The 14432-nt window shown below is 50.0% G+C and overlaps 1 protein-coding gene and 1 long non-coding RNA gene across 3 annotated transcripts in view; both read left to right on the top strand.

Annotated features, from left to right (window-relative positions):
• PRRX1 (paired related homeobox 1) overlaps nt 1-13999 on the top strand; it is a 36058-nt gene extending 22059 nt beyond the window's left edge. Inside the window, exons 2-5 of one of the 2 annotated variants that reach the window (XM_035333333.1) lie at nt 7773-7948; nt 8200-8381; nt 9665-9733; nt 12957-13091. In XM_035333333.1, the coding sequence (XP_035189224.1) occupies nt 7773-7948; nt 8200-8381; nt 9665-9716 (410 nt within the window). In that variant the 3' untranslated portion in view covers nt 9717-9733; nt 12957-13091. Of the gene's footprint in view, nt 1-7772; nt 7949-8199; nt 8382-9664; nt 9734-12956 lie in introns of both variants that reach the window. The other variant, XM_035333332.1, reaches the window with a different exon arrangement.
• LOC118170782 lies at nt 3214-7174 on the top strand. The gene is made up of 3 exons (XR_004752882.1): nt 3214-6344; nt 6381-6763; nt 6876-7174. It is a non-coding gene; the product is annotated as an uncharacterized LOC118170782 (long non-coding RNA).
• Nucleotides 14000-14432: the final 433 nt, after the last annotated feature.

Genomic DNA, 14432 nt, shown 5'->3' with positions numbered 1-14432 from the left:
GTTGATGGGAAGAGGATGTGGGTGTTGGAGGCCATCCCCTGACCTTGCGGGGGCACGTTCAACCCTGCCAAACGTGATGATATGGGGTCTTACCCAAAGCTACAAAAGCTGGGGTGCTCCGGCTTGACGGGGACGAAGCGGCACCGGTTCTGGATGTAACACCTTTGGGTATGGCAGTGGGGCCGTACATTCATGTTCCTGCCTCTCTGTCACAAGCCCCATGCTTCTGTGGCTCTGGGCTACCCTCACGAGGGGCTTCGGGGGGGCTGTGGGATCCTGTCCTCTCCCCAGCCTGGTAAATCCACGCCGCTGGATGACAGCCACGGCCTGGTGGTTTGGTCTCTCTGTCAGTTACAAAGTGCAGTCTCACAGAACATGATTTGCCGCTGGCAGGCTTTAAAACTATGTGTTTGCTTTTGATTATATGTTTTTTTTTTTTTTAAATTAATTTTCCAAGGATCAATGTGGTAATGCATATAAAAATTACAATATGTAAAACAAAGTATAAAAGCATACGAGGAATTCCAAACACATAACATACTGTGCCTTGGAGCTTATGAGATCCATACAGCGCTCGTTGTATTATGGGAACGCTCTGACCCCAAGACCTGGCGGAAAGGCGTCTTAGGAGAGCAGGACTGAGCCATATGCCTTATGAGCTGTAGGATGCCCAGAAGGAAAACCCTAGCGAATATAAGAGCAGAGCTCTTACAGCACAACTCAGACTCGTCTGCGGGATCTAGGGAGACTTTAGATGGCTTTGTACCAATTTGTGGAGGAGGATGTGTACGTCTGCCCCCACAAACGTTGTTCTCCCAGTAATTAACACTTAGCATCGTGTCTTTCTAGGAAGAATCTTGGCTTTCCATTGGATCATGATTACATTTTTTTGTCCGATGTCGCTGCTGCTACCACTTCCAGCAAGCAGAGGCACTGACGTACTCAGGGAGGACACGCATCTTAGCCACGTGCTCTGCAGGTTCCCACCAGATGAGAGCTGAAACCAGCCCGAAAAGGAGCTTTTTCTTACATCTGATATGGCTGGGGCTCGTAGCTGCTGGGAGGAGCTGGTGCTGCCCTGTCCTGGCGGAGGGCAGTGAGGGTTTCCAGCCAGCACCAGTGAAGCCGAGGCTGTGCGGGACCTCAGCGAGCTCCCCTAGTCTGGCAGGCAGAGCCGAGTGCCGCAGGAGGCTGTAGGCACGCTATCCATTGAAAAGCTATTCACAGCTCGGTAATGATATGTAATTGTTTGTATGCGGTCAGCTAAAAATTATCCTGATAAGTTCCACATTGCAGACACTTTGGAGATGAACTGCCGTAGTTCCCCGGGTAATGCTGGAAACACACATGCTTTTCCATTTAATATTAAAACTCGGTTTTCATGTGAAAAATCCAGTATTGCCTCTCCGAAGTCCCACGCTCAGTTCACAAAATGATTTTTTTTGTGTGAAAGAAGTGAACCTGATTAGTTTATGAGATAATCAAAAGTGAAGGCTATTAGAAAAATACAGCATCTGTTTCTTTGTTTTTCATTCCGTTTTTTTTTCCCCTGTGTTTTTGGTGATCCTGACACGGCTGGAACTTCAGATGCTTAGATTTGCTGTGTAATTGAAATAATTTGAGGTCTTGTGCACAGATGGGACAAAAAAAAAATACAATCAGCAAAGGTTAAAATATAGCTCAGCCGGCGCTGTGCGATGGGAGCAGAATGATAGTTCAAAAGTTTCTGTAGCCTGACCTGTAATTACAAATAGAAACCTGCCATTATCGCAGTTGTATGGCTGCTCGTCGGGGTTGGCTTCAGTATGTGCTTTAGTTAGCATCTCAGATCGCAGTATATTTCTAGGTTTTTCTCAGTGTCACCTTCATTTTGTACCGCCTGACTCTGTAATGTCTGATTTATGTAATTATGACTTCTCCGTGTAGCATTTTTGCACCCCGATGTTAAACCTTATTCCCTTTTGAAATACTTTTCATGCATGGTATATGTACAAGCCAGGTTTGGGCTTTCCTGGCAGCTTTTAGATACTTCATGCAGCTCTGAGCACTAAATCTTACCCGCCTGGGTCCCCGTGCCCCCCCGTGTCAGTGCTGACATCTGGTGAAGGCCGTTTCGGTGACAGATGCTGCTGGGCAGCAGGCTCCTGCCCGGAGGAGCTGCATCGTGGTGCTTGGAAGGGAAGCCACAAAACCAGAGGTGGACCTGGCCGTCCAGTTTGCCCACAGACACGGGAAACAAGCTGAGAGAAAGGAGATGTGAGGCTTTTTTTCTGCCAAAGTGATGTTTTGGGGCTGGAAAGAGACTTTTCAGGTTGAGAACATCTCGTGTAGGGTTATTTGCTCCGGCTGGGCTCGGGTCTGGTGCTGTCTGGGGACTGTTTCTTGATGGGGAGCGACCTCGCCTCTGTATGTACGGGTGATGGTGGAGGGACCCCACGCCCTGTGGCACACCGGGTCACCTCCGGCATCCACCACGAGGCAAAAGTCCCCTGTGGCTCATCCCAGCTCAGTTGTGTAATCAGGTGGGTTTGTATGTCGGGCAGACAGCTTTCCGTGAGCTGTCTCGTACGTAAGGCTCAGCCGCTGCCGGGAATTCGTCTCCTCCAACTTTCACTTCTGGGAAGTTGAGTTTTGAGCCCCCCTTTGGCAGAAATGGTGATTTTCTCCTCAGAGAAAGGGCAGGGGAGAAGGCAGTCTCACCCAGATGTGAGCAAGGCCGCCCATCTTGCACCCTTGTCGCCATCCCATGAATACCTATCTGGATATTGGGGTTACAAAATGAGAATTAATTTTGATTAAACCTTCCTTTTTTTTCCTTTTTTTTTTTTTTCTTTTTTTTTTTTTTTTTGCCTTCCTAAGTTGACCAAACTGCCCTGTACCCAAAGAACTGACATATTCAAAGAACTGACATATTTTGGCAGAAAAAAAAAAAAGGAATATGAGCCTGCAAAAGGTTGTAGCTGTTGGGGTGGCCAAGGGAGGACCCACAGAAATGTTTCTACTCAAGCTTCTTAAAATTTAACTGTGAACCCAATGAAAAGACTTTTCCTCTCCCTTCTGTTCTCCCTTTTTCTTTCTTTCCCTGCTACGCAAAAAAAAAAAAAAAAAAAAAAAAAAACTTTAGTTTTTATGGCTCGCAGGATTTTTTAATTTGAAAGAATTTTTAGTTGCTAGGTTTTTAATTTCTAGGTTTTCTTCTCCCGTGAAATAGGTGTTTCGTTTTTCTTTAATCCATATTCAAACTTCACTGGTAACTTCTTATTTTTAAGGCTGTGATTGCAGTCTGATTCTTTATTTTCTTCCTGGAATTTTCTCAGTTTACCGTTTATGTAACTGATGCGACAAACCCTGCCTTACTGTATATGATTTGCGGGTAAAAGTCGCCGTCCCTCCCTTAATGAAACCCAGTTGTTTACTTTCGGTTCGGATCTGATTCATGTGCTATAATCGCCAGTTCAGGACTTAATAGAGCTGGTCACAGCTTTTCAGAACGGCCCACACAGTGTAAATCCCATCTGGAAATATGTTTTTGTTCTGACCTGGAATGGAAGCAAGTATGTACAAGCATTCCTGCAAACTGGAAATCCAAAATATGTTGCGGTTGCACGTACTGGTGGAAAAAATACTGATCTTGTAACTTGCATGTAGGCATTTCGTTCTGAGCTCTGTTTTCTTTTGTAATGCGTTCTGTTTTCAACGCGACGTCCCAACAGGAGCCATCTGATGACACCCCGGTGACAGCTGCAGATGCTAGGACAGCGGTTCTGCCCCATTGCAAGGGGAAATGAGATAAGCAAGGAAAAAAAGGGTAGGATGCTGCATGCTGTAATATTTGGGAGCAGCGAAAAGGGCTCTGGAGCGTCCTAGAAGTGCACTCGTGTATGACACCAGGCTTTGCATGTCATTGGCAAATGTAGAAATCGTACAGGCAAAACACGTATGTGGAAAGAGGAAACAAAATCCCCCGGTCCGGTGTGAAACATTGGAATTTTGAAATGAAATTCCCAGATCTTACAGCGTTGGGTTCCTGAGAGGAGAAACGTGCGCTTCAGTCTCTCTGGGGGATGTGTTTGCGAGCAGCATGGCTCTGGAGCACGCTGTTTGTAATCAAGTATCTCTGATTAAAAGAATGTTGATGAAAGACTTCTGACCCATCTCAAAAGCTTTAGAGCTATTTCCCTCTTCTCTCAGTTTCTGCTGACTCCAGACGCTCGTGCTGTCAACGTTATTTAGGAATACCATTTTTCCACGTTCAGTGCCGTTTTCTGATAAAGTAATAATGGCAGAAAAAAAAAATACCCTGCTGACATGTTGAAGGCTGCCCAGGACTGCTGTGAGCAAGGTGACATTTGCAGACATGTGGGGTTTAGGTGGCTGCATTCCCTCGTTAGCAGTTTTTAATTGGCATATGGCGTGTCCGTGTGGCAGTGCAAGGATTTCAGTAGGGCTGACCGACCCAGCTCCGGGCTAATACAGCTGTTATTTTATTTTGCTTTCTACTACCCACGTAACTCCTGTAGACGTTTGGCTCCAGCTGTGCTGTGCTGGTCTAGATGTGCAGTGAAAGGAGATCTCGGAGCCCTGGCACCCCGCAGCAAGCTGCGTGTAGCCATCGAGCCACCTCCACCCCACTCCATCCTGGGATGCGGGTGTCTCACATCCCTGCTCCGTGCCAGCCGGCGGTGGAGGTGACCTGCCCGTGAGTCACTGCAGCGACTGCCTGCAGCTTTCCGCTCCTTGGCCCCTTCTATTTTCGTGTCCAGCAATTATGAGGTGAGCCGTGAATCACCACCAGTGTCTCGCTTTGCTCCGGGAGGAAACCAGGCAAGTTGCGTTAACGTGCTTGGCAGGAGGGCTTCTTGTTCTCCAGCCTTTTACAGGTTTTGGCCTCTTCTTCTCGTTCCCCGGGGCGACATGCTCATGTGTAGCCATCACACAGGATCTGAGCAATGGCCAGACAGCCTCAGGCTCCTTCCAGCCAGGTCTCCTGGGCAGGAAGGGATGCTTCAAATGCCTGGGGGTCTCCCAAGGGCTTCCAAAGGCTTTTGTTGATTCATCCATCCGGCCTGTGCACACAGGGTTTAGATCAGAAAGAAGCATCAGATGGAGAGCTCAGAAGGAGGAAAAATAACCCGTGTTGACACTGGCCTTCCCAGCAGCTGATCGTGCAACATTTCTGCCATTCGCAGGGACAGTCGTGCCCCGAGGCTTGTTCTCCTCTCTTTGCCATGCGGCGTGGTGCACAGCAGCACAGCTGCATCAAAATTCACCAGTAGGGCCAGGGGGGAATCGCTGACCTCATTCTGTAAGGCTTTGGGGATCAGTCAGGAGAGGAAGGTGCAGGAGTTTGCTGCTGCTTTCTGTGAGACCCGCAGTGATGCTGCCCCAGAGCTGGGGGCATGATTTTGCATCCAGGAGTCCCCAGGCTGCAAGGGAGCCTGCTGGGGATTGTCAGGCTGCCCCAGAGGGGATGGAGGAGCCGTAAACCCACAGGAATTTGAAAAACCTGCTTTAATTTAGGAGGAATGTCCTTTTGTTCCCAAATGGATGGGCCCTGCTCCAGAGGTGTTCAGGTGCAGTAACCGTTACCAGATGGGCTGTGCAATGCCACACAAACAGGTGGTGAGGACAACAGCCGTAGGCTTCAATTTCCTCGTCAGCTTCTCTCTGTGCCTTACGTGCCCCTGGAGAAGGGCAGGATGAGGGGAGCTGTCAGATCGCTGTCTGGCGGCAGGAAGGATGGTTGGGGGTTATTCTGCAACTGCATACGGTGGTTTGAGCCATGGTGAGACTGTCATCTGGGCCCAGGGGCTTATTAATTAACATCAAATACAATTTACTGGCATGTGCCTTTTTTAGGTACAATAATGAGTGGACGTTGATGTGTATTCCTGGGCATATTGGCGTAGATCCTCCCAGGTAGGGCTGCTCTGACATTGCCCACCCAGTGTGCTTGGGAGCATGAAACGCCTTGCTGGTTTGGGTGGGATCCCATACATGCACAGGGTTAAGTGGTGTCCTGAAATCCAGGGACCGGGACCCTTAACTAAGGACAAACGCAAGGCAATGGCATTCCAGTCCTGCTGGCAGCTCGAGGCTGCTTTATGGGGTCAGCCGTGGCCTCCTGCTCCCGCAGGCTGGTGCCTTGCTCTCTTCTTGCTTCCGTGTGGCTTCCCATGGTGGCTGAAGTGTTTGTTGTACTGGCGAGTGGTTATATTTCAGCACAGGTAGGCTATCAGGAAAAAAAAAAATAGTTTTGTAACCTCCAGCTTGTGCTAATGAAGAGGATTCAGATCTCTGGAGCCGTCACTCACTGCTTGCCCTGCACGTTCGTAGCTCCACCAGTGCTGCCGCTTGGCACGTGCAACAGCAGTGGGAAGCGGGGAGATGGTGCAGAGCGGCTATCTGCTAAGGGTTACTGAGCTGCTGAGAGTTTCGGAGTTACTCTGGTGACTCTAGGTGCAGGCAGTGGGACTCCAGACGTATGGATGAACTGGTTTACTGCCAGACTAAATACAAGCCAGGCACAACACAATATGTGTACCTACGGGACGACGTTTGCTGCTCACCACCTTGCTGGCAAGGGAAGGGACCGCTGGGGAGTACACAACAATTCTTCAGCCAGCAATATCCAATGTTCATATGCTCAGCCTCTCCCTCACTGGGCTTTTTGTTCCCCGTCATGATGCTATCCACGTCCAACTCCCTGTCTTTGTGTGTCCTTGTGTGAGCATACAAGTGAAAAGTTTTGTGCTTGTCTCTTGTTTAGCCGTGTACGGTCTGGCAGCTCGTTGGTCAGCTCCCATCTCTGCCCAAACTGATGTCTCTTGCTCTGCAGGCAGGGAAAACGCAGCTCACGTTTAAGCCACATGGAGTGATGCACAGAGTGGTACTGCCTCGGCTGTAGCCAAGCCCGGAGTCACGGCTGGTTCCTTGCCCTTTTCTTACACAGAGCTGTGCACACCTCCTCAGGCAGTGAGAGCTGGCCTGGGCCTCATGCTTCCCCCTGAGGACTCTGTTATGTCCCTCTAAAAAACGTGAAGTCCAGGGCTTCGTGGTTCTTCATGCTCAGGAAAGGTTTCCAGCATTGTCAGAGTGGGGAGATGCATTTTTACTGTTTAGTTTCTTTTTAGAGGTAAGGAAGCTGAGGGATGGGGTAGCTATAGATCTGGCCCAAGTCCTAGGCAGTAGAGATGGGAAATGAATGCCTGGGGTCAAATGGGATTTCCATCTCCTTGTTACATGGGAATCAGTGTGGCACAGTTAAAGGGTTCTTCCATTCCCCACTTGCTGATGGACCCTGGGGAGAGCAAGCAGCAGTGCAGTGCTGGATGTGGCAGGCTCCTGGCTGATGGGTGCAGCAGGGAGGTGGATCAGATCTGCGGGCACACGCAGGTCCTCCAGATATTTGCCTGAAACATCTCTTGTAAATCGTGCTGTCAGTGAAGCTGGGGTGAAGACCGGCACCTTAAGTCTGTGCACTTGTTACATACATGAAAGATGCTTACAAGACAGATGAGGGCAAGGGAGTGGATGGGGAAAATCTTCCTGAAAAGTGATGTGAAACCTTCCTGAGGTAGCTGACCGTCTAGGGGCAATTTCTGGGTATGTCTGGGCTGCAAATCAAAGGAGCTTCTGGAGATGGCAAGCAGTGAGGAGAGGCATACTGCAACCTATGCTTGTCTGCCCTGCTGCTTCGTAACACGCACATCACCTGATTGCTGTGGGCTCTTAAATTTCTAGCCTTTCATATCTCCAATTCTCTCTCCTAGATGATCAGCTGAACTCAGAAGAGAAGAAGAAAAGAAAGCAGAGAAGGAACAGGACTACATTCAACAGCAGCCAGCTCCAGGCACTAGAGCGGGTCTTCGAGAGGACACACTACCCCGATGCCTTTGTACGGGAAGACCTTGCACGCAGAGTCAACCTCACTGAAGCCAGAGTTCAGGTAATTCCCACAGCTTGTGTGGAGACACACCTCACCTGGGTGGTGCCATCCTGGGTGGTTCAGTAGGGCAGAAGAAATCATCAAAGTCCACGTGTCCTGTGCTCAGGCTGCTCACGTTAACTCGAGCTGCTCAGCTCTTAGCTTGCAAGCCTGAAGGTGAAATTGAACTGGGGAACATGAGGGGTTGTACAGCACGCCCAGTCTTACTGAGCTGATTCTGACGTGGTGGGTCTGTGTGCTTCCTGACCCAGGTGTGGTTCCAGAATCGGAGAGCGAAGTTTCGCCGGAATGAGAGGGCCATGCTGGCCAGCAAGAACGCCTCTCTGCTCAAATCCTACTCAGGGGACGTGACCGCTGTGGAGCAGCCCATAGTACCTCGCCCAGCTCCGAGACCCACCGACTATCTCTCCTGGGGTACTGCCTCGCCTTACAGGTGAGTGAATAACCCCTCCGGGGCTCACCAGTTGCTGGCACAATTTAGAGCAGCCTGAGAGTGGTTCTCAGATGTATTTGTTTTAATAGCTCTGACGGGCTGCTTATATTCACGTGGGACAGCTGGAGGGTGCCGCGCTTCCACCACCCCACTGGTTTCCCTTAGCTTTTCCCATCCCAGTCCATCTCACTGCCAGGCTTGCCAGGTGGGCTTGGTGCAGCATCGTTGTGGCTCTCCCACAGTTGGTTCCCTGGGAGGCTGCACCTTCTCTGCAGTTCAGGAAGTACTGAAAGAGACTCAGGTAAACGTACACAAAAGCAGAAGAGATCGCACTCGCTTCCCTCGGGCATCCAGTTTAAAGCATGGGAGAGACCTTTCCTTGGGACGCAGTTGCTGAAGCACATGCATGGGTGTGAACGTGCCGTTGTGCTGTGCTGTGGTTTGCCCGCAGTAAGGGTCAGGTGTCTCTGGGTGGCAGACTCAGGTTCAACATCCATCTCCTGCAGCCTGCACTGCTTAAGGGGTGGCAGTAAAGAAGCACAGATGAGTCAGCCCTGGTCTGCTCGAAGGAGCTGGGATGTCTATGCATGTCACCAGCCTCCGTCCCGTCTGCAACCCAGTGGGAACTGGGTGTGGACACAAGATCCACAGGCTATGTTGGTCTGTGGGGAGCCAGCTGACTTGCAGGCAGTTAAAAATGAGGTTGGTGGGTGTTTGTAGCACAGCGGCCTCACTGTTGGTCAGAACCTTGGAGCCCTTGGCAGGATTTCTTCCTGTTCATCTGGTGTTGTCACAGCCAGTAACTTGTAGGAGTTACACCAGGTCCAGGTCCTCTCTTCCTAGTCGCCTTGATCCCCCTCTTATACCCCAAACATAGTTTTGCACAGTGAGGTCTGCAAACACGTGGCCTCCTTGATAGTTTTTTGTTGCTTCAGTTCCATGGGGTCACCCTTGTCACCCTGTAGTTCCAGAACAAGAAGTCATAGGTTCATGCGCTCCAGGTACTGCAAAGGATGCTTTTGATGACCACCACTTTGGTCTTGGAGATGGCCCTTACCCTCTAGATTTTATCTGAGGACTGCTGTCTGGCAGAGCCCTTCTTCAGAAGTTAAGGCTTTCTCTCTGTGAAATGCTCCTTGGTGTGACGTCCTAGGGAGGAGTCCGGGTGGTGAGTTTAGGGGAGAGAAGCACAGGTCCTTCCCCGCCCTGCTAAGTCTGCTCTGGTCACAGCACCCTGCTGAACACTCGTGGCTTATTTCTACCTCTCACACTTTTAAAAATAGATCGTCCCTCCCAAGATGTTGTTTACACGAGGGGCTTCATAACGGCTTCTAGGAGAAGACCCTGCAAAGGTAACTTCCAGGGGCACTCCGGGAAGGGCTGTCTGGGGCTGCTCTGGGCAAGGGGAAGCCCAAGGCATCTGGGGCGTGCGAGGGAGAAGGGAAAGCCTTAGGGAAGATGTTTTCCCCCTGAGGTGAGATCCAGACCTGGCTGTGCCTCTTCGTGGTGAGAAGACGCTTCCCCAATGTCTTGATGTCTTCCCCTTGTCTTAAGCCAAGACATTTCAGCAAAGGCATTTGCAGCTTCCAGCCTTTCCCACTGACTGACACACTGAAGCAGGACAGATCATCGTCCTCCCACTGCCCCTGCAATGGGATGGGGAGCACTGGCAGAGGAGCAGAGCTGTTGGTTTCCACACTGTGGGGTGGCCAGGACCCTTGGATACTTTCTTTTCCCCAGGCTTTCTAATCCTGATGGAGGTCTTCAAGAAATGTGTAGATGTAGAACTTAGGAGCAAGGTATAGTGGTGGACTTTAGTGCTAGGTTAGAGGTTGGAGCAGATGATCTTAGAGGTCTCCAACCTGAATGATTCTCTCATCTCTTAAGTCATTTGAATGGGCACCAGGGCCAGGTTGTCACAGCCCCAAGGAGGCTTTGAACTCGGTAGGGTTATTAAAATATTGGCCGCTCGGTGAAAAATAGCTGTGAAGAGTGTTTGCATGGCCCTCTGCTCCCTCCCCATCTCCTCGAGCTGCCCTGCCAGGCTCTGATTAACAGCAAGTCTGGGCTAGGGCTGGGAGCACGGCTGAGAGCTGCGTGGCCGTGGCTGTTTTCACCGTTAGATCTGGGGAAAGTTTTCAATCAGAGTGTTTATTCTCCAAATACATTCAGCCACAGGTCAACCCAAGCTATTTGCAGATCTGTGTCACAGAGATAGCCAAGTAGATACTATTATTTTTTGAAGTTGAAATGTTTTGGTTAGACATTTTTTAGCGTAGGTTCCTAAGAAAACAAGACTAGCAGTCGCACTGTCAGCCTGCACTTCCCACTCCAACAACCTTTGACTCCGTGGGCCACTGAAAACTGCATTTGAAAGAAGGATTTTGGGTCTCAGAAACACGATGTTCCTCTGTGTTTCATGAAAACAGGCAGCTGAGGAGAAGAAGGAGACGGCTTTTGTGCCTGAGCAGGGTGGGAGGGGGGGCTGCGGGATGATTTCAACCATTATTTAGACCCCGGAGAGACTCTGGAGCAACCCCCTCAAGCCATAACAATATTTGGAGACAGCCTTCATGTGTGCTGCTCCTTGTGGAGTAACTTGCTAAAGAAGTGTGTTTCTGTAACTTTTTGGATTAGCAGAGGTTTCGGGGCCAGCAGCAATTTCCCCCACACCTTTGGGGAGCTGGGAGCAAGAGGCTCCCCGGAGTTTTAGACCGGACTCAGGCAGCAGTTACATACGGGTTTGGATGCCAAAAAAAAAAAAAATCGTGAGGGAGAGGGAGGAGGGGGGGAAACCTGAGTCTCAGTAAGGGAGATAGTGGAGCAGTCATAAATACAGCCAAATTTATGAATGTCTGCAAAAGAATGGGGACAATTTTCACCCGAGGCTGAAAATTCCTCTTTTATCTGAGCTGGAGCATCCTTCAGGCTCTTCTCCTTCCTCCCATCACAAAACTGCGGGGGAGATGTGCCCTGTAGACGAGAGGTACAGCTGCCCATACAGCCTGTGAGACTCCCCAACACCTTCCCATCAGCGTAGGGCTTGTGCTGCTGATGTATGGGGCAGAGTGTGAGGTCCCCACCCCAAAGGTGGGCACGGAGAGGGAGCGGAGGGGGTGCTTGGCCGGCTGGGGCACGCTCTGGGCATGCTGACCCATCGTGTCCTGGTCCCCAGGGAAGTGCAGCAGATGCACCCCGTGTTGGGAAGAGCCGAAGCATCCCTGAGCCCCAGGGATGTGCTGCAGCTCGCCCCAACAGCTCCTCCACTCGGGGCTGCTGGAGGGGATGAAATTTCTTGGGTTGTTCTGAAGGAATAAAGGAAAAAAAAAGGATAAGTCTGTATGTTTAAGGATGTACCTGTATTTTAACGTGCGTATTTCACTGTCTTTCCTCCATGCCCTTCCAGTAGCTCTTAGAGACCCTAAAGGTATCCCAAATGTCCCTCTCCTGGGGACAGTTTTTGGTGTTTTTCCCTGGGTGGGTGCAAGCAGCTGTATATCCACAGGTCTTACCTGCCCTTTCCACGGCTGCAAGCCATCATGTTTCCACTGGAGAAATTCTTTCCCCTGATTATAACGTGTGAAACATGGCCTGGAACGGGACCTGCTAATACCACTGGTCTGCACCTCCCAAAAGCCCAAGGATTCAGACAGCTCTGACTTGTGTTTAAACTTGTGGCAGGTCAGCTCTGCCCCACGGAGACAGGGATGCTCTGGGACGGGCATGCACGCCCATGGCCTGGGGCTGTGCGTGCAGCAAACGCCCACGGCCCTCCAGGAAGATTTGCTGTTGGAAAGGCTCTTCCAGTCGTGGAGGTCGGAGCTGGAAGGAAAAACAGGGGAGAAAAAAAAAAGGGGAGAAAGAAAACTTGGGATGCATGGGTTAAACGAGTTTTCTAGTGGTCTGGAAAGCAGACTTGCAAATTTTTGGTAGGATAAGAAAGGACTCTGACATCTTTGTTCAGCCTCTGCTGCCAAAAGTACTGCTTTTCACGAACAAAGACGTGATTTGAAGGAAGCAAAAATGTTTTGTTTTGTTTTGTTTTCTTCCCTCAGCCTTTAAGGCATGTTCTATATGATCAGCTGAAGTTTTGAGGAAAAAAACAAGTGGAAATTTTCATTCCAAAATGCTGCAACCAAAAAGTATCACAATTGTTGAAATGAGTTTTTCCCAGGGTGTTTCTTTGAAGCAACATGTGTTTCAGCAGTGACGTGATTTCTCAAGCAATAAAACCAAAAATTGGTCTCATCAAAAAGATATTGCTTCCAGTGGGAATGCTTCTAAGGACAATGGTCTAATTGGCAGGCCGGGCACCCTGACCTCATTGCAAACCTCTTGGGTTAGAGAATAGGAAGTGGAAATTTTCCTGTTGACTAAAACAGCTTTGGCGTTGGCTGTCCCTGAGTTTGTGGACCGCAGCACAGAGATTTACAAGGGTGTTAAAGAAAAGGTTGTGACAATTCCCTGCTCGCGTAAGAAACATCCCACAGACGTGGGATCCCCAGGGTTTAACCTCTCTGCGGCGCGTCTGCTTTGTCTGACCTGATGTTTTCTCTCTTTCTCTCCACCCCGCAGTGCCATGGCCACCTACTCCGCCACGTGTACCAACACCAGCCCAGCGCAGGGCATGAATATGGCCAACAGTATTGCCAACCTGAGACTGAAGGCAAAGGAATATAGTTTACAGAGGAATCAAGTGCCCACAGTCAATTAACGACTGGAGGCAGCTGCTTCGCAGAAGGAGAAAATAAAACAGCACCCGTCCTGCTTCGCAACTTGTTTGTGCTGAAAGAAAAAAAAAAATACAAAAAATACCAAAAAAAAAAAAAAAAAAAAAGCCAACCCCAACCCAGAACTGAACATTGGGACCGAAGCGGGAGCAAACTGAACCGCTCGTGAGTGACAAGGTTCCTCCTTCCTTTTGGGATAATGCCACCATTTTTTTTCTTGTTATTGTCAGGTTTATTGCTTCTGCTCAATATACTACGAGCTTCTTCAGTTAAGGACAGTCTCACCCTTGTTGTTTTCCATTTTTGTATGGGACTGCAAAAAGAAACCTCTGCTGATCTCAGCCTGCGGACGCCTCCTGCCCAGCACCATGCTGAGATGCAAAGCTTGCTCCCCCTGCCCCGGCTCACCCTAGAAGAAGAAATTGTTCGGTCACCGCTTCCCGTTGTATCCACCCGACCCTCCATCCCCCTCCTGAGTCCCTCGTGCCACAGAGGCAGCAGCGTTCCCGTTAGACTGAGAGAATCCCGTTAGCGCGACGAGATGGGGGCATCCTTCCTGGGTTGCCTGGACCGGTCCGAGATGCGAGGAAGACCTTGGGCTTCGCAGCGTTGCGTCCTTGAGGATTGCCGCCTCGAAAAGCCAAAGAAGAGAGAAAAGCCAGTGTGCGTTTGTGAGTGGGGGGGGATGTAGTGGGGAGGTCGCTCTGTAGTGCCAAGAATAGGACTGTTAGGACACTCCTTTCTATGCCTTACGGTTTGTGCCACAGGGAGAGGCGTTGTCCGGATGCATTTGTTTTATATATACTGTATATATTTATATATATAAGATATACATGCAAGCTTGGTTGGTGTTTTTTATTAAACGAAATAAAATCCATTGAAAATGTTTGGGATGTTTGTGCTGCATCCAGGTTCCTGGAGCCATGCGTTGAAATTCCAGCCGCAGCCTCCCTCGCCCTTGTCACAACTCCTCCCGGTGGCCTCAGGCAGCACTAGAAATGGCCAGTACACATCTTCCCATGAGAAACCCCAGAGAAGTGGAGCTGGAGGGAGCCACGCTTCTATGCAGATTTTCCTCTTGGGCTTTGCATCTTCGTAGAGCAAGGCGAGGATCTCGCATGCCAATCGGATAAGATTCTGGGGCTCTGGGGAACACGCAAGGAAAGGGAAACCCCATGGAAAGTCTCTGCCAGTCCCTCAGGATGAGCCATGTCTCAGCAGGGAGCATCCCACACAAAGACCTCATCTCCCCCCTGGTTCCCATAACACCCCCATCTGCCTTCCCCACCTGCCCTACTGCAGTCAGCAGAGCTAGTCCATG

This window comes from Oxyura jamaicensis, chromosome 8 (assembly GCF_011077185.1).
Source record: "Oxyura jamaicensis isolate SHBP4307 breed ruddy duck chromosome 8, BPBGC_Ojam_1.0, whole genome shotgun sequence".
Lineage (NCBI taxonomy): Eukaryota > Metazoa > Chordata > Aves > Anseriformes > Anatidae > Oxyura > Oxyura jamaicensis.
The sequence above is the reverse complement of the archived record's forward strand: the minus strand, read 5'-3'. Positions and strand labels throughout refer to the sequence as shown.